Below are 20373 nucleotides of genomic sequence, written 5' to 3'. Positions count from 1 at the left end.
TTAACAGTGACCTACTACACTTAACTAACTACCTGGTACATTATTCACCTCGAAAGTAAAAAGGCGCAGAGTGGATGTTAATGGTATGTGCCTAAATAGCTCAGTCTTCTCCAAAGATTAGAACTCCAACACCAATAAAAAGTTTTCATAGACATAAATGACCTCATGATTTGAAAGTATGAACTACTGCTTAGTGATTAAGCATTTTATCGCTTACAAGGGGAGTAAGCCTGCAAACTACTTTTTTGTTGCTGTTGTTGCTGTTCTTGCTGGGGGTTAGGAAAGGTCTAAGGAAGAGCCTAAAAAGGTCTGAAAAAGGTGTTTCACATTCAGTTAAGATACAGGCATTTTAGAATAGGATATTTGTGTTTTATTTATTAGAAGGAAAATATAAAAATGAATAATGTGCATGTTAAACAGCACAAAAGATTTATTTCTAATAGAATATAGCATATTTATTTTAATTTTCATTGATGAAACAAGGCTTCATTTGCCCATAGATTTTAGCACATTTAATTTACTTTAATAGTTAATAATATAATGTTTACAATTACAAGTTATGCATGAGAAGGAAATTTTCCATGCGTTACGAGTAAGATGGAGGTCGGGTTAGCCTTACCATATTTTAAGAAGCTGCAATAAAAGTTCATTTGAAAATTACATCATGTAACCTATAAAAGACAAAAAAATTTAGAGCCTATGCATATATTACAAGGCCTATTTATGGTGTTGTCTAAAAAGAAAACTTGGTTACTTTTGGAAATTTCAGCTTCCTTTTGTTTTGTTCCTTTTCTTTTGTATGGATGTAAAGTAACGAACCCAATGCATTATCGTTCGTTGAAGTATTTGAAGATAATTGGAAAGATTTTACGTTATAAACTCGATGAATGGAGGAAGTGTAAGCATATTTATTGTGGACATTATATATATATAGAAATGCATGTATTTATGTATATATGGTATATATATATATATATATATATATATGTATATATATATACATATATATATATATATATATATATATATATATATACATACCATATATACATAAATATCCATTTCTATATATATCATGTCCAGAATAAATATGGTATATGTATATATACACACACACACATATATATATATATATATATATATATATATATATATATATATATATATACCATATATATACATACATACATGCATTTCGATATATTTAATGTCCAGAATAAATGTACTTTCCAATTATCTTCAAGTACTTCAACGAACGATAAAGCATTGGACTCGTCACTTTACATCCATATGATAATACAAAAGCAAAGGAACAAAACGAAAGGAAGCCGAAGTTTCCAAAAAATCATATTAAATAAATTTAAATGACGTTAGTTGGGGGGACATTACCAAAGGCTGATGCAGAGTGAGAAAGTGACCATTAGCTGTTTCTTTTATTTGAAACAACTTATCTAATGCTTGTTTCCTGCAGTCAGAACCTTGGGTAGGGCCAAGGAGGGAGAAATTAGCAGCACCAGACGGCGCTCAACTTTGACATGGGAGATAGGAGCGTAACTCTTATAACAGCAGTATGTTCTGTGCTGTTGACAGGTAAGTTCAGTTTGCATCAGACGGCATAATTATTTGCATGAAACATTGAAAAACATGTTTATTACTCCTGTTGCATATTTTAAATGTAGGCATTACTAAATAAAATTCCAAGTCAACAGTTTGAAAGGCCAAATGAATAAAAAAGATAAGCCTGCTGCTCACAAGTATGTATTTTATTTCGATGTCAATTCTGTCCTTCATTCTAACTGCAAAATGCTTGACGACCTCACTGTTTTCATTGTGAAATATCGCACTCATATGTGTGGTTTACTTTCTTCTCTGTTCCCATTCTTTTGCTCTTCTTTAACTTGTCCCTTGCTGTCTCATTTCTTAACAGATATTATTTCAGCTATAGTTCCTTTAAACTGAATAGAAGAACCTCTCCTCTAGCTGCAGGTGTTTTTTCTAGAAATTAGATTTTATCTGATCAAATATGACCAAATATATATATATATATATATATATATATATAATATATATATATATATGTGTGTGTACACACATAGACACACAATCGCAGGCAGTTCCTGGTTATCAGTGGCCTCAGTTATTGGTGATCCAGTTTTAAGGTGCTTGTCTAGTGAACACGATAACTGGATTTTCGGCACTGATATGTGCAGATCCCTGATTAACGGCGTCGACAATCCCCGGTTATTGGCGCCATTAACCAGGGATCGGTGCCGATAACGGGATTGGTGTTATTACTGCCGACTTACGGTAATTGGTGGTTTTTAGTTATTTTAATGCTGCCTGTAACGTAACCTCTGCTAATATATATTTTATATATATATATATATATATATATATATATATATATATATATATATATATAATGAATATACCTTATATCAGCACCAAAAATCCAGTTATCACCGTCACTAGACAAATACCGTAAACTGGATTGCCAAGAACCAAGGCCGGCCACCAATAACTGGCAAATTACAAAGTTATCAACTTCAGGTCTGTTTGTGGAAGGAAAGTCGCTACTAGAGAATGCTCAATATACTTCGCTGACAGGACACAAAGGGGATACTGGCAACACTAAAGGAAATGTTGCCGACACTAACTTGGATTTGGACCATCACAAAAATTCTTCACTATATTCTTGGATGTCGGGGTTAGTTTTTTTTTTTTACCAAATAGAAGCTTGTTTATCTTACTGGAGGCAGCTCCAGTGAATGACGAAAGAGCCTTTATTGCAATTCATTCGTGACTAATGCATTAAGGATGAATCTGTTTTGCCTCACACTTATGCATTATTGTTGGCTATATATTTTTATTCGGACCTCTCTCTCTCTCTCTCTCTCTCATGAATTTTCATGGTTCTTGGATATCACGGTTCGTTGTTTCAAGCATCTCTTCCTCTCATTATAAAAAAAGATTTATTACTGTAAAGTATTAATATCACAATATATTAAGTGGTAGGCAGTACTGATTTCCGTAAAAAAGGTTTGTATTTAAGCAATTTCTAAGTAACAGAAGTATATCAGTTTGAAGTAAATATAGATGCTTATTTTAAATCATGGTCCAGAAGCCCAAATATTACCATTCGTGACAAAACAATAATTTATGTACTATTTGCATCCAGTTCTTTTATTCAATGAGCAACTTTCCCCCCAAAAGTGACTGGCTGTTAAACGCGTCTATTGATGCAAGGTGCGAACATCGTGATTTTACAATTACAGAATTACTAGACCAGTCGAGGAAGAAATTATGACAGAACTTCTGAAATTCATTCTGGATTCTATACCTGGACGCAACATCTACATCTTTCACGAGGGATTATATCCAGGTCAGTGATATTCTAAGACAGTAGCTATAATATCACTTTGTAAAAGTATACTATACAGCTTTCCCTTTATTAGGGAAAAGAATGACGCATAATTCAACCTATATTTTGGAAGTATAAAACTGGTGGTCCGCTTTTACCTTTAAGTTCCCGGCTAGACTTAGATGCAAGTGCTTTCTACAGTCTTGTGAAAATCATAATCTTCTTTCTCTTTTACTGTAAATAGTTGGCTTTAAGAGCAAAATATTATCTTATTTTCAAAAATATTCTGTATAAGTTCTTAGTCCCATCCTAAACAGTAACATTACTACAGCCATTACTTGTTTGGTGAAACATGTGTGTGTGTCATTACAGTTCTGGTATTATTCTTGCTATTCCTTCAGGCGTTTCAGCCACAGCTGCCACCTGCTTCAGGAGATGGGCGGAGTTGACCATCTTTCTGTGCGACGAGGCCTTGGAGCGCCTTCGGGACCTCGTAGGAGCTTACAACCAAGTTGCTAGTCCTCGTCATATCATCCTCCTTTGTTCTGAGGCAAACACGATGGCCGTTTTCCAAAAGGTTAAGCCAAATTGCAGATCAGACTTATTCTGATAAGTTTCTATATCATTGTTCTCAACTTCCTCATTCTTTATTTACTTATAAAACTCAGAAGAAATGTTACACAATAGCTTAACTATAGAACAACCTACGCACACTTAGATGATTTCATCTGATTCTGCTATCGTTTGTTTGTCCAGTGAAAAACGGTTTTAATGTCGTTATAAATCTGATGATATGAACTTTCCCGTCAAGAATATTTCAATAGGGTACAAATGATTAAGAAGTGTACTCAAGCCTCTCGTCGAGTTAGCTTATAGATTCTGTCATATACGGTTATTTTTTGCGTTTATCAGCAAACATTTTCATAGAACAAAACATTTTTTCCGTACCGACGAATTTTTCTTATTATTAATGAGGTTTTAACTTATGCTTTGTAATTTAATAAGTGAAATACCATAAGAATAATCAATGGCTCTAGACATTGTTGCGTTATAATAAGTCCTCCCCTGTTGCGAAAACGGAATGCGTACCAAAGCGGTGAAAAGTAAAAGTTGACGCCATATATTCGATTTTCAGAGGATATGGAAGAAATTTGATTAAAAAAAATTTCAGATTTAAAAAAAAATTATAAATCACAGTATACATACGTATAATTTATACGCCAGGAATTCTCTCTTCTTGAAGCCCCTTAAAGCCATAATTTTTTGAATTAGAGTATACTCTTTGTACTCTGCTTTTGGTGGCAATGCCTGATTAATGACTGTAATTGCAGAATTAAATAGGCGCCCATTATTCCTCAATCATTATATACTATTTCAGTCACCAGTGTCATATTTACATATATCAAAATTCCCTTTTCTCCTGTGTTCTGGTAGTGGTACAAGTACAAATACCACGATGAAAGGCATTTATGGACAATAATTAAATCTCACCACCAATAAACACTTCAGTATCAAATTTCCAAAGGACTTGAGATCACAATATCAAATTTCCAAAGGACTTGAGATCACGTATTCTGAACGGTTAAGGTTTATCTGCTAATAGGTGTTTATGCATGAATCCGCTTACACATTTTTTAACATGGAATGGACGCTCCATTTATTGGGGGCAAGGTGAAATAAAAGGTGCTCCCTTTCAAAGAACCTCGCGTATGTAAGACGGGAAAGACCATTATCGCGAAGGACCATATACGAAAAACTTTTATTTACATTTACACCAGACATTCATCTAAGAGTTACTGTAGATAGAATCTTATTAAAACATGAATCTATAACGCCAATTTAACAAGTTTACCTAACGCTCTCTGTCCTATTGTTAAAAACGGAATCCCCCAAATAGCAAAACTGCAAGCTGGAGAAGCTTAAATAACCAGCTTTACTAGTAGTAGTTTTTTTTTTTAATCTGTAGATTGCTCTGCCGTCAATTTGTTCTCATGTAAGGTTAGAAATGACCGGATCTTTGTTTAACAGCAAGCTTGAAGGGACCGTACACGATTTGATCAATATTCCTTCCTCCTTATTGCTGTCATCTGACTTGCGTTTATCTAAATAATATATTTATGCACTGTTGTATTTACGATCAAATATTAAAACACTCCACCATAATGTATTTTGTCTTTTGATTTTAAGATATGCTTAAGATTCATTTCATTGAATCTCTTGATTAGTGTTTTCGAAAGTTGTTCTTACACAAAAAAGCTAGCATTTAAGCACTAGAAAAAATCGGCAGATACGGGTTTTTGTGACAAAAAATCCTGAAACTTATTCATCTTCTTTCAGATACGTGAAAATACCCTTGAAACAACTGAGGTTCAGTGGTTTGTTATCTTAAAAAACCACGTAAGTGAAGATATAGTTAAATTTGTGAGGGAAGGAACACAGGTAAGTGCAATTAACCCTGGATTTCTCATTGATGTCTTATAATTGTCTATAAATAGTAACATGGATAATTTAGGAATAATAGAATGAGTCTGTACTTGTGCTAACCACGACTGGAGAGGACCTTATTTGTGGTTGACAGGAGATACTGTTCTAAGTTAGGAATATGATTAGAGTGAGGATGTTTCTTGTCATAGCCATAATACTGAATGAGACTTCCCTGCTTGAGTGAGAACCCAACTTGCATAATGGCTGGAGCAAGACATTGTTTTGTGGAATAATTCTGACTCTACTGAATCTTGTATGGGGTGAGGTTGTCTTGTTTTCACTGTGAAAAGTCAAGACCGATCGGTGTCTGAAATGTGACGGTAGAGAGAGTTCTCTACTTAAGCTATGACTGGATATATGACTGAAACAGTATATTGTCAAGAAAATGAAAATTGAAAAACTCATTGTTCAAACTGTGACTGGAAAAAGACTACCTCGTTTGATCAAAGGATGTAACAAGATGGTCTAGCTTGGACTGTAACCAGAATGAGACAGTAATTGTATGGGACATAACCGGCGAAGGAAAAGTACCTAGCATTGACTTTGACAATAGAGACTAACTCGCCCAGGATCACGACAGAAAAACAGGAAATTTTAGTTTGTTTGGAAAGATCTAGTAAGTGAGGTAATATTTTGACTGAATCATTCACACCTAACCAGAACCATGACTGCTGTAAAACTGTTTTGCATAGCCCAGGAAATTGTTATTATAGCAAGAATGTACCTAGCCTGGCCAATGACCAGGTCAAGAATGTGCCCTGCTTGCACAGTGAACAGAGAACTGAGCAAAAATGTACCTAGACTGGACTGCAACCAGAACAAGAAGGTATCTTTCTTGAACAGTAAAACAAACAAGAATGTACTTTTTATGGACCGCAACCAAATAAGAGAGTAGACTGATATGATTATGACTTGATAGGTCTAGAACTAGAGATTATCATGCCCTAACCATGTCAAGGAGAGATAGCATTTTACCGAGACCAAGCTCGAAGTGAGAGTAATTAGCGTGACAAGGGCCAGAGGGTCTTTACCTCATCTAAATCATGACTGAAGTAAGAATACTATCACTGGACGCGAATGGAAAACTAATTGCTTTAACACTGATCTTATTGAGATTATTTCTTGTATGGACTGAACCAGAGCGAAACTGCGCGATGCATGGATAATGATCAGCGTGAATCTATCCGGCTGGACTGTAATTTGTCCCTGCTGAACAAATAAAACCCATTAGATGGATTAAAGCATTCTTTGTTTCTCAGGTAACGTTTGCTGTTAGAGGAAATGATACCATCTACCAGTACTTCTTTCAGGCATCCTACATCAACACTAGCAACGACATATCGTAAGTTTCGTGAATATGTACTGAAGCAAAAATCAGTGACTTTATCTCATGAACCCTTTCATTAAATGTGGATTTTCATGTCGGCAGACATTTGTGTACCATCAGATTTACTTAGTTGGTATTCAAAGGCCAAATTTAAATGGCAATTATTCAGCATTATTCATTATGGGCATACTGTCTAGAGGTTCAATAAATGTAGAAATATGAGTCCTCCTCAGTACTTGCTATGATTTTATGCAACACTTGCTCAGTAAGTGTTCATAGATCATAGATAGGGATATTCATATTAAGAAAAAAAGACCGAATGAGATAAGAAAAAGAAGGCAGAACTCGGCTGTCGTAGCAGGTTAGAATATTTGCAGTACTGTTTTAGACGTTAGGTGCGTATGAAATTATACATCCTTTATCACAGTTATCAGTCAATATCTCCTCTCGGTGTGTTCCCCAGTTACTTTTCCATATAAAAAGTCCAGAGACAATTATTATTTAGTAATCATTTATTTTTAAAATAGTCTTACTCTCCTACCCACGAGTACGAAACTCCCTTATCTACAAGTGTGAGTAATCTCCCCTAACTATGAGTATGAAACTCCAAAACTACGAATGTGAAAGTCCATTATCCACAAGTATGAAACTCTCCTATCCACGAGTATGGAACTCCCCCTATCTACAAGTATGAAACTCCCCTATATACTAGTGTGAAACTCCCATATATAGGAGTATGAAACCACTATCCCGAGTATGAAACTCTGCTCACTACGAGAATAATACGGTATTTAATGACGCAACTTTTCTTTTCACTCTTATTTCAGACTTAAAACCATCGGTTCCTGGAGATGGAATCCGCAGTCAGGTCACAAAATCAATCTTAAAACGTCCCTTTATCATCCAGTTGAACGCACCTACAGTAACTTCGGAGGCAGAAAGTTGAGAATATCGGCGTTTCACAACGACCCATTTTGGGTTTTGGAAAAAAGGGACAATCAGTCGACTCGCATGCTCGGTGGAATTGACTTCAGGATAATGGAAATGCTTGGCAAGAAGTTCAACTTTTCGTGAGTGATTCGCTTCATGCTCTCTCTCTCTCTCTCTCTCTCTCCTCTCTCTCTCTCTCACACACACGCATATACACACACTATGTATATATATATATATGTATATATATATATGCATATATATATATATATATATATATATATATATATATATATATATATATACATATACATATATATATATATATATATATATATATATATATATATATATATATATATATATATATATACACACACAGGGAGACCCCAGTTATCAGTGGCCTCAGTTATCGGTGATCTGGTTTTACAGTGCTTATCTAGCAGCTATAACTGAATTTTCGGTGCTAGGTCCTTGGTTATCGACGCCGATAACTGGTGATTGGTGCTATTATCACTGTATTTCGGTTATTGGTGATTTTTGGTTATTGTCATGCTGTCGGATACAGAACCCCTGTTGATAACTGGGGACTGCCTGCATACTGCACATTTTATATATATAATAATATATATATATATATATATATATATATATATATACATATATATACATACATACAGTGGACCACCCGTATTTGTGGGGAATGTGTACCAGACATAGAAAATCTGCGAAAACGTGAGTACGCGAATCTTGAGACCTGAAATTTGGGGGTCAACAGTATATATATATATATATATTATATATATATATATATATATATATATATATATATAAATATATATATATATATATATATATATATATATATATATATATATATATATATATATATATAATAATATATATATCCTATATCCTTAAGCTAGGGGGCTGGTTGCTTTCATGCATCTTCTCCAACTATTTCTGTCAAAAGCATCTTCTTCTGCTAAGCCCTTCTCCAAATCCTACCTCACTTTATCATGACTTTCTACCCTTGATAGGTTCCATCCAAGCCATCTTCACTCCCTCCTCCTCACTCATCCTTACCACATCGCCAAACCATCTCAGCCTCGACTCTCTTACCACATCCGTTTTCTTTACCACTTCTGCACGTCTCCTAATCTCTTAATTTTTTACCCTATTTATGTGTGTCTGCGAGGTAGTTCTACAGATGGTAATGGGCCTTGTGAATGTAGACTCAGATACTTTCCTCGTTTTTTAGTTATAGCTCTTATGCTCTTACATCCTTACTGAGGCTCTTATCGACCATCTGTCATGTAACTGATCCTCAACCACCATCATTTTGTTTTTTGTTAAACTTATTTTTATACCATTTCACCACTTGTGGTTTTTGTTTCTTCGTATTGTACATTGGTATCCATGTAAACTAATCTCTTTCCCTGTGACCTGCCCATCAACTTTTGTGTATGTGTCTGAACTATTGTAATTTATGCACTAACATACATGTATATATATAATATATATATATATATATATATATATACATATATATATATTATATATATTATATATATATATATATTATATATATGTGTGTGTGTGTGTGTGTGTGTGTCTGTGTCTGTGCATATGTAGTTGTGAGTGTATAGACAAATAAATAGATAAACAAGCATAAACCTCATAAGTATATGCATATGTATCAAGCAAAGATGGATTGGTTAACTTCAAAACTACTATTTCCATTATCAGGTTTGAAGTACTCCCTCCTTCGGACTATGCATGGGGCGTAGTTTTAGACGATGGAAGAGTAACTGGGATCATAGGTGCAGTGCATCGCCATGAATCTCATCTGGGCATTAATGAAATAACGATCTCAGGTGAGACTGCTTTGGGAAATGAAAATTTTCGTGTGGGGAAAATATCTTTACAATACGTAATGGAGAAATACAGTGACTGTTAGCCATATTTTATTTCTATTTGATCAAAGTTTATAAAGTACCATTCGACTTATAACCTGCTCGACATACGCCCCGTCATACTTACAGCCAAACTTCTGGCAGCAGTGCTGGGCGGGCTGATGCATAAGAATATATGCCGTATAACAGTTGCCTAATGAGTTACTTGCCAATGCGCCAGATAGGCAGCAATCACCATCAGTTTGAGTTACTCTGCCCGCTCAGTAGCATCATACGGTATTAACTGTACTGCACACTGAATTGCAAAACGATTTACGTTAGAATCGACTCCCGACATGCATGCAAGAACCTAACTATGCTTACCTGTACGTACAGTCGCCCAAATTAGAATTGGCAGTTTCATAATTTTTTTATCACCTGCCTGACGCATGATTCATGCCTGATTAATCTACTTTTCTTTTCGAAGATGGAATAAATCTTATGTAATTATGTTAAATACAGTCACTGTAATCTTTAGAACATCATGTTATATAATTGCATAAAACTATTTTCCGTATAGAAAAATTGACGTTGACGAAACGAAGTGATAAATAATGACATATTACAACGATTGACATAAATGACCGAGTAGATAGGAGACAGCTCTCTCTAGTAGTATTGCATGAAGAGTCCTTAAATTATCATTTCAATATGAAGTTGATGGTAGTTGAACAATTCCGTTTGGTAAATTTTATAGAAAACATCGGAAACTCACAAAATGCTATCAAAGATGAGAAAGAAAAATCAACGATAGTTAACAGTGTGAACCATGCGGCCTCAATTGTTTTTGATGTTGTGGTGTGCGCAAGAATCGAATGTCAATGTGTCATTTATCGGTCAAACTCAGCTGTTTTGTCACGCTCTTCATCCCCTGCTCAGCGAGAGGCAATTATTGCACTGCATTTAGTGCAAGTTCCTGTTTAGTAAATAGGCCTATAAGTGAAACTCCTTGGAGCACCACAAGAGAGCAAGACAATATGACTGTTGCAGCTGTCAAAGAACAACCTCTGATTACAGCAGTTGGATTTTATTGTTTAATATCGGAAATAGACTTAAACGAGAAAGTTACCTTTCATATTTCCTATCCTTTCAGCTGCTTATAATATGCTCATGTCAGTAGGTGTAGGCGTACATGTGAAACCGATTCAAATTAATTTCTATTTAGAAGAAATGAATAACTAAAGCAAGATTAACCCGAGAGTGCTTTTATGAAAGCACGCCTTTTGTCTTAATGTATTCGTCAGCTTCGACCCTCACAGCTTTCCGATGTGTGCGGATGAAACAGGATGACATATAAGGAATCACCAGATTGACTAAATTGTATTCGTTTGATTTCTTATGATTGCTTTTTGACATGACATAGCTAGGTCTGAGTAAATTATGCAGAGCAATAATGAAAAGGATAAGAAAAGAGAGAACATGACCAATAAAAAGAATAACGGGAGTAATCAAATAAAGCACATTAATTTAAATATTGCCCGATTTAAGTATTCATTCACATTACGTATCCGAGAAAGTGTACTGCTGAAAATAGACCTAGGCTAATCAGGTGTCAAAATCAGAAGTCAGATTTAGGCCTACTAAATGTGTCATGCAAATGATTTGATTGATCAAATGACAAAATTAGTTGAATTACGCTTTGCTATTAAAGAATATTGTCAGGCTTAATATATTATTTATCGGCTGTAGGTGACGATCTGACGACACCCCAGTATTGTACGATACGTTGGGTAAAGACTTGAGTGGCAGTACAGCCAATTTCTAAATGGTTATGCTGTCACGAACCTAAGATGTAGTTAGAATAAAATTAGAATTCGTGGACTCACGAGTATATATTTTCCATACTTTGCAAAATAATTCTCTTTAATACGTTGAATAAATCTACTTAATTCCAATTTAATTTATTTCAAGTACAACACCTTTGAAAGGAAATATTATTTATTGATAAGTAAATAATCTGGCACCTGCATATGTCAATATTTTTCCTGAGATATCAAAATTGAAATTCTATCTTAATCACAGTCAAATTCCGAAGAAAAATAACAGTACAATATGTGCAATAAATATAGCATTTAGGCTAAAGGCCAAGCACTGGGCCCTTTGAGGCCACTCAGCACTGGAAGGGAAATTGAAAGTAAGAAGGTTTGAAAGGTATAACAGGAAGAAAACCTCACAGTTACATTAAGAAACAATTTTAAGAGAGGGTGGAAAGTCAGATGGATGAAAGAGCACATGATCGAAGGTAAAGTAAAAGAAATGAGAGAGGCTGCACTTGAGTTGCACTGACGGGGCCACTCCCGTAGATATAATGATTATCCTGGTAAAATTGTCAGTAATGCCGTATTCTTAATTTCAGCCTCCCGAGAAAAAGCCGTTGACTTCACAACCCCCTACTTCTTGGAGACCACAACAATCCTCACTGCAGCCCCAGCCAAGCTTCTCAATCCGCGAGCTGTTTTTGCGCCATTTACTTTTCCGGTGAGTCAACAACTTAGAAACGGAAAAATCAGCTAAATCCTTAATAAGCTTGATTAGAATGTAGTGTTTAGGCCAAAAGGCCAAGAGCTGCGGCCTATGAGGTCTCATCCAGTGGTAAAAGGGAACTTGACAGTGAGGAGGTTTGAAAAGTGCAACAGTTGTACTATGAACAATAGTTAGGAGAGGGTGGAAACTAAGTTGGAAGAAAGAGAATATGAAAGGAGGCACAGTAAAAAAAAATGAAAGGGGTTGCAGCTAGGAGCTGAAGGGACGCTGCAAAAAGCCTCAAGTAATGCCTACAGTGCAGTGCGTGAGGTGCACTGATGTACTACCCTTCCTACGGGGACTAAGCTTGATTAGGTATCTTCATTTGTCTCAGTACGTACAGGGTTTTTCAAAACCTGCTCCTGACGCAGGTTACAGAGGAATAAAATTCCCCATGCTTAGGTTATACTGCATCACTTTTGAATAAATTCATTATGTGGTAATTTATATCAAGCAATATTTGGCATCTTAATTTATGCTATTATACAAATTTTATAATTTTTCATAGTTTAACATTACAGAAGTTGGACATAAAATAGAAATAAACTTTTGGTGTTTATAAATCCTGTGTTTCACCTCGGATCAATTATACAAACTTTGTATATCAAATTCAAATGTACACTACATTAATCGAAAAAATTTTAAGGCAACTTCTGGTATTTCCAAATATTGTTCAATGGATGTTTCTCTTCCTGCCAATTGCTTTTAATTCCATAAAAGAGAGTCCTAGATTGGTCTTGGGAGATATACACGAGTTTTTCCATTATTTGTATTTTAAATGATGTCCAGAATCTTCACCCACAATCGGCACATGTTTTTGTTAATTGCTCATGAGAGAGTAATAAAACATTTGTATTCTCTGATCTGGCAAATGGCTTGCATAGGTAATACTTTGCTTAATAATTCTGAATATTTGACAATGCTTAAGGTTGCTTTCAACTTTGTGCCATACACCAGTGGCCTAATTTTTCTGGCTGGTATAGCTGTTGAGGTGCATAAGTAATTTTTTGGTTGCTACTCCATATCTGTTGTTTTCTTTATGTAATTTTTTTCTTTCTTTTACTATTTTTGTCTTTTTAACAAGTGGATGTTTTACAGGTGGAATTTTGCTTTGCAAGTTCATTTTCTTTTAGGGTCTTTCTGAATGAATGATCGCTCAGTTCTGGAGATTTTAATTTTAATTCACATTGTTGATAGTAACTATGGGCATCTTGCTATCAAGCTCATACGTAGTCTACTTGATATAGGTGTAAATTCATGATAATACAGTATATGTAAACAAATTCAAATAATTGAGCTAAGAAGGAACAGGTCAGCTTAACCGAAATCTGAATGACAAGGATTGGCATTTAAACTTCCCTATGACTCAAATTTCACAACGAAGCCATGTAAAAGGCTTCGTTCTATATATTTGCAGCCCCTACTCTCATTTACTGTAAATATACAGGTTTGGTGCGTACTTGCCGTGTCAACCCTCCTCATGGGCTTCCTAGTGAGGCTGTTTGCCTGGACACAAAGGAGGCTCCTGGGTGAAGACTCTGAGGAAGATCTGTCCTTCAGCGAAATCACATTCAATATCTTCAGGTCTTGGGTCATCCAAGGGTGCCTCATCGATCCCCTCAGCTGGTGTTCAAGAAGCTTATTCTTCTCCTGGTTTTTCTTCAGTCTCATTATTTGGAGTAAGTTTAGGAGCTTGAGAATTGAATTGTATATAGATTTAGGCCAAAGGCCAAGCACAGGGACCTTTGAGGACATTCAGTGCTGAAACGGAAATCGACAATAAAAAGGCTTGAAAGGGGAAACAGGAGGAAAACCTCTCGGTTTCATTTTGAATCAGTTGATAGGTCAATTGTTAGGAGAGGCTGGAAAGTAAGATTGAAGAAAGAGAATATGAAAAGAGGTACAGTAAAAAGAATAAAAGAGGTTGCAGCTAGGGGCTGAAGAATGCTGCAAAGAATCTTAAGTAATGCCTATTTAGTATCTTTAGGTACTGGAGATACTTGATCAATTCTGCATTTGTTTGGTGTCTTAGGCATAATCTGTTTTCCTGGAAGAGTTCTCGGTTGGTGGTTTATGATTTTCCATCTGATTTGCTGGCATGCCAAAATCCACTCTTAAAGAGACCAATGGCAATGGACTAAGTCTTACTTAATAGTTATCTGTAGTACACTGTTATAAAAAGGAAAAGATATCGCTACAATAAAGCACCACTTGGATAGGAAGACAGAAATAAAAGTATGGAGTTAGGGAGTCAAACTTACTTGTAAAGCCTACTTAAAAGTACCTTATCACATCTGCTGCCTTAATCCTTTTTGAAAGGCAGTTGACATGCATGCAAAAATTGTCTGAAAAGTGACCTAACCTAACCAAACCAACTTAACCAACCTAACCTAGTCTAGTGAAGGAGCATGCGTGAGTCTTATAATATTTGATTTTATCATGAGACTACTAGAACACTAAGAGACTTGATGCGTCTTGGAGAATAAGAAGAGTATAGATGGTTACAGTAGGAATAAGAAATTAAAGGGGTAAATTTTCATCACCTAAGGAAATGCACTAACTCTTCTTACAGAGCTGAGGGAAACAAGTTCGATAGTAAATTTCATAAGCAGTTTTGAAATGTTATCAAGAAGATAAATCAAATTCATAATTAAACTTGGAGGGAATTTACAGACTGCTGGAATTAGATAAACGAGGTCTATATTGCTGTCAGTCATTAGCATTTGTTCATAGAAATTTGCTCATTTATGACATAAAGAAGCCAGAGGATATAACTGTGATGCTCTTATATTCTTGAAAAGGTTTGTATAGCGGGGTCTTCATCTCCGTCCTGACCTTCCCCGTTTATGAGAAACCTGTTGATTCTGTACAAGACCTTCTGGATGCAATGACACACAGAGGCACTAAGTTAACGGTAGAATGTGGTGGCCACCATCAAAACATTTTCAGCGTAAGTAAGAGTTAACTGTAGTTTCCATTGTGACATGAAAAGCATTTACCGCCTTTTTGATGTCATTGTCCGGAAATGTTCTGAATTTATAAGCTTTGGTTTCCATCATGAAACTTGAATAAATTTTTTTGAGTTGTGTAGCAGTGACTTTGTGATAGTCATATTGAAATCATATTACAAATAAAATTGCGGAATCCTACAGGTTCAGAGATTACATAAGTTCCCTCAGAATCTTTAGGGGAAGATAATTAGTGATTTTCATTTTGAATATCCAAATTGAAAAATAAAAATCTTGGCCCTGAAACCCATCATAATAGCTGATGAATTATTCCTTAGTTCATAACGAACCAGAGAATTTCACTGGGCAACCATCAGTCCCCTTTTGAATAGAAGCTCAGTTGGTTTGTTATGTGAGGATAGATGTGTGTCAACCCCCTGTTTGTAAATATTAAAAAAAAAACCCTTCGATGTCTCCCTAGTTGACGTCAGTAAGTATACCAACATTTCTAATGAGATTTGCCAAAGAGACAGATAAACTAGGGTGTTCCTTTAACGACGTGCTTCTTCCCTTCATTAACGAATCTCGGAGCAGAAGGCCGAGCAGAAGGTTTACCAGAACATCTGGGCACTGTTTGACAGTAGGTTTGGATGCGTCAAGTCGTGGGACGATGCCTTCAGCAAGGTTTGTCAAAGCAAACATCGTTTGAGACACATGTTTCGTAAAACACTTGCCCTTGAAAAATTGCACTGCTTTGGTGACGTAAGAATAGGTTTATAATAATAATTCCTACGTTCATGTCATCCTAGCTGTCTATATTATTTATATGATATATATATATATATATATATATATATATATATATATATATAAACAGAGATGCATACAAAAACTATATCTATATATATATATATATATATATATTTAATTTTTTTACAATTCACGTTACATCAAGAGGCACTACTGTAACGATATGAATGAACTATATGTGTATATATTTACCAACATCTTTTGCAGGCGTAATTGAACAATCACTATGAGTTTATGAACTGTTTACCTAATATCCTTACTGCAGGTGTTAACGCTTAACTATGCGCTTGTCGCTGGTCGATTGGCAACCACAGTAAGGACCATCATCGCTGGACCTCAGAAATTCCACTTGACCCGTCATGAATTCGACCTTCAGGGGTATGGCATCGCGTGCCCAAGTGGGTCGCCTTACAAGACTCTTTTCGAGGAACAGTAAGTTTGATTCTCTCTCTCTCTCTCTCTCTCTCTCTCTCTCTGTTCATATATGTATGCGTATACACACATTATATATATATATATATATATATATAATATATATATATATATATATATGTGTGTGTGTGTGTGTGTGTGTGTGTGTTTGTGTGTGTGGTGTGTGTAGTTATATATAACTGTACATATATATTCATATATGTATACATGAATTATATATATATATGTGTCTGTGTGTGTGTGTGTGTGTGTGTGTGTGTGTGTGTGAGTATACTAATTTACCACAGGAAAAATGTAGCAATGGGTGTAAATTATGGTTGAGGATTTACATCCATAGTTTCATTTCCTCTGTGGTAAAGTTAGACATATAAATTACTTTTACCGAAGATGGTAGGATGAGAGATGTGATGAGATGTATTGAATGTGTAATATATGTGACTTTAGAAAAAGGGGAAGGGTAAAGAACATGGAGATGTGCATAGAAGTGATAATAAGGTTATTGTCAGTAAATGGATAGGTCAGAGATGACATATTTGCGAAAAGGGTTTAATTCGGAAGTGCTAGGAGTGAGGAGGAGAGGTGGAAGTGATCTAGAAGGCACTGAATGGAATGGAATAGAATAGAATATAGAATTTCGGCCAAAGGGCAAGCGCTGGGACCTATGGGGCCATTTTGCGCTGAAAGGAAAATTGACAATAAAAAGACTTGAAATGCGTAACAGGAGGAAAACCTCGCAGCCGAAACCATGTAACAGTTGTTAGGAGAGGGTGTATAGTAAAATGGAGGAAAGGCAGTGTGAGCGGAGGTACAGTAAAAGGAACGAAAGGTGTTGCAGCTAGGGGCCGAATGGTCACTGGAAAGAACCTGAAGTAATGCCTACAGTGCACCGCATGAGGTGAACAAACGGTACTATCCCCCGCGGGGGAGGACACTGAATAGAGCAGGTGGTTTTTAACCTTTTTCATGCTATGACCGCCCCCCCCCCCCCACCCCCCCCCCCCACCACCCCCGAGACTTCAGGATATTACCAATAATCCCTATAATAAATTTTGAAATAATAAGCCTTGTGGGAAGGTAAGATAAAACAAAATGAAAGGAAGACCATGGTTTATTGAAAATGCCACGAACAAAAACCTCGAAAAATTCCACATAGCCCCTACAAATGCCAGAACATTGCAAATTCCACAGAACTTTTGAACATCATACAAATAACAAAACCTTCTCATTCACTCAGTAGGAGGTTTGAAATTGTTTTGTAGCCATAAGTCTATGGAGAGGTAACTATACTCTGTTTTTTTTTTTCCATCTGTCCATCCGCCCGTGGTGGTCGCGCATGGTAACACTGCGTCCCGAGCTTTAAGTAGTTACGCTATGTGTAAGTTTTAGGTAAATAAAAGGATATCTGGGTGTACATTTGCAACTGAAAAGTGTTTTAATAATTTACTGTATGTGAATTACACCGTTAATATTCGAAATAGGATATTATTTAAAACCCGGTATGCAGTGTTACCATGCGCAAACATCATAGGCAGATGGACAGATGGGAAAAAAATAGAGTATAGTTGTAATCACCAGACTGGTAAAAGCCCAACTGGCTAATCCAAATATATGAAAATAAATTATATTCTCCTGAACCCTTTGATCCCGTGAGAAACCCCAAACGACCCCAGGTTAAGAACCGCTGGAATAGAGTGAGCAAGATTTAGAAAGGCAAATCTTTGACAACCAGGAGGAGCCATAGTGGTTGTAAACTTAAGGGTAAGTGGGACAGAAAAGAAGGGGTTTGACTCTGTTAATGAACCTTATCTGTTGTTAAGGGCCTTTGTGGCGCGGTTGGTATGGTGTTGGCGTCCCACCTCGGTGGTCGCGAGTTCGATTCTCGGCCATTCCATTGAGGAGTAAGAGATGTGTAATTCTGGTGATTGGAGTTCACTCTCGACGTGGTTCGGAAGTCACGTAAAGACGTTGGTCCCGTTGTTGAATAACCGCTGGTTCCATGCAACGTAAAAACACCATACAAACAAACAAAATTTATCTATAGTTGTACGAAGCGGCTGACGTTGTGATTGCTTTTGTCGTAGCTGATAACTAGTTGATAATACCATACCAGAAGCAAGGAAATTCATAGTGATGTTTAAGATTTGTATTTTAACCACTGGTGTAAAATTATTATCCCTCTACTTGAAGTTATGTTTTCAACCTGAATAGAAGACTTACTGTGTTCACAGACCTTTTGGCTTTAGATTTAAAGGTTCCTCAACTGTTTCCATGATAATTTGACGATCTGAATACGTCGTCAGCTATGTTGCAGTGGGGAGCTCTACTTAAAGATGAATATCTATGTCTTTACAGAATAATATGGCTGCTGTCAACCGGTCTGGTACAGAAGTTCACTAGAATAGAACTCTTGAAGTTCAAGAGACCACGAGAGCCTAGCGAAGAGGTCAACGAAGCATTTACCATCCAGCATCTGCAGGCTGGATTCTATCTTCTCGTTGTGGGTTACTTCATTGCTGCTGGAACTTTCATAGGCGAGATACTCTGCAGACGGTATCAGGAAAGTCTTCTAAAGAAGACCCAGACCATAAAAATGTACTTTTCCTGAGGTACTAATTTTACCACTGCTGATGTTTGTTCTTGTTATTGTACGCAACTTGCACTTTGAGAAGAATGTTCAAACTTGATTTAGATAATCAGTGTCCTGCGCTGAATGGGATGAGACATTGTGGTAGCCAAAAAATGACCAATAGCAATTTTATTAATCTGTTAATGGCATTTTTGAGTGTAATATTCAATGTACTATTTTGGCAATATAAATGTTAAGATTACAAGGAAACTTCAAGAAAATCTTACCTACACTAGCCTCCTTATCAACATGTTATTCACAGGGAAGTAAAAACCGTGTATATCGAACAAAGGAAGGTGTAAATTCGACTATGAATTTGACAAATAATTTCCTAAATCAAAATTTGTTTCGTTTTCTTACAAAAGAGGGTTTTTTCTTTTTCTCTCGTCAAATTCATACATGCATGTGCTTCATGGCAGCGAACAGTCTGTCTGGAGAGCCGGCTTCCGAATGATTAAAACTTTAAAACAAATTTTGAAATATTTTACACGACTTTGGGCTTTATTTTCTTATTTTCATATTTATAATCGTGTTTTTTTTATATTCCTTAATGAGGAATAACTTTAATGCTATGATACTGGAAAAGTTTCTCTTGCAGTTCGTCTTGTTAAGATCCTTGCTGCCATCCGTACTTCATGATTTGATTTAAGAAAATTTGGGTATAAAGCCAAGCACTGGGACAATTTCAGCTAGTCAGTGTCTTAGGCTGAAAATAGGGAGTTGGAGACGGAGTGGTTTGGCATCAAGACGGCAGGAATTGGGAACGGAGATGAAGTAAAATGCTGAAAGCTTTTGTTTTGTCTGTTTGTATGGTGTTTTTTACGTTGTATGGAACCAGTGCTTATTCAGCAACGGGATCAATGGCTTTACGTGACTTCCGAACTACGTCGAGAGTGAATTATCACCAGAAATACACATCTCACACCTCAGTGGAATTCCCGAGAATCGAACTCGCGGCCACCGAGGTGGCAGCCCAA

At 36.1% G+C, this 20373-nt stretch overlaps 1 protein-coding gene and 1 long non-coding RNA gene across 2 annotated transcripts in view; both read left to right on the top strand.

Annotated features, from left to right (window-relative positions):
• Nucleotides 1-12604, top strand: part of LOC135208205 (uncharacterized) — a 29480-nt gene extending 16876 nt beyond the window's left edge. Inside the window, exons 3-11 of the mRNA XM_064240329.1 lie at nucleotides 1472-1590; nucleotides 2551-2707; nucleotides 3276-3382; nucleotides 3763-3938; nucleotides 5699-5800; nucleotides 7105-7187; nucleotides 8000-8242; nucleotides 9852-9979; nucleotides 12414-12604. Coding sequence (XP_064096399.1) covers nucleotides 1536-1590; nucleotides 2551-2707; nucleotides 3276-3382; nucleotides 3763-3938; nucleotides 5699-5800; nucleotides 7105-7187; nucleotides 8000-8242; nucleotides 9852-9979; nucleotides 12414-12571 — 1209 coding nt within the window. The 5' untranslated portion in view covers nucleotides 1472-1535 and the 3' untranslated portion in view covers nucleotides 12572-12604. The remainder of the gene's footprint in view (nucleotides 1-1471; nucleotides 1591-2550; nucleotides 2708-3275; nucleotides 3383-3762; nucleotides 3939-5698; nucleotides 5801-7104; nucleotides 7188-7999; nucleotides 8243-9851; nucleotides 9980-12413) is intronic.
• Nucleotides 12605-16122: 3518 nt separating this feature from the next.
• Nucleotides 16123-19628, top strand: LOC135208204 (uncharacterized). Its single transcript, XR_010313127.1, has 3 exons — nucleotides 16123-16212; nucleotides 16604-16770; nucleotides 19123-19628. It is a non-coding gene; the product is annotated as an uncharacterized LOC135208204 (long non-coding RNA).
• Nucleotides 19629-20373: the final 745 nt, after the last annotated feature.

The sequence above is a fragment of the Macrobrachium nipponense genome, chromosome 35 (assembly GCF_015104395.2).
Source record: "Macrobrachium nipponense isolate FS-2020 chromosome 35, ASM1510439v2, whole genome shotgun sequence".
Taxonomy (NCBI): Eukaryota; Metazoa; Arthropoda; class Malacostraca; order Decapoda; family Palaemonidae; genus Macrobrachium; species Macrobrachium nipponense.
The sequence above is the reverse complement of the archived record's forward strand: the minus strand, read 5'-3'. Positions and strand labels throughout refer to the sequence as shown.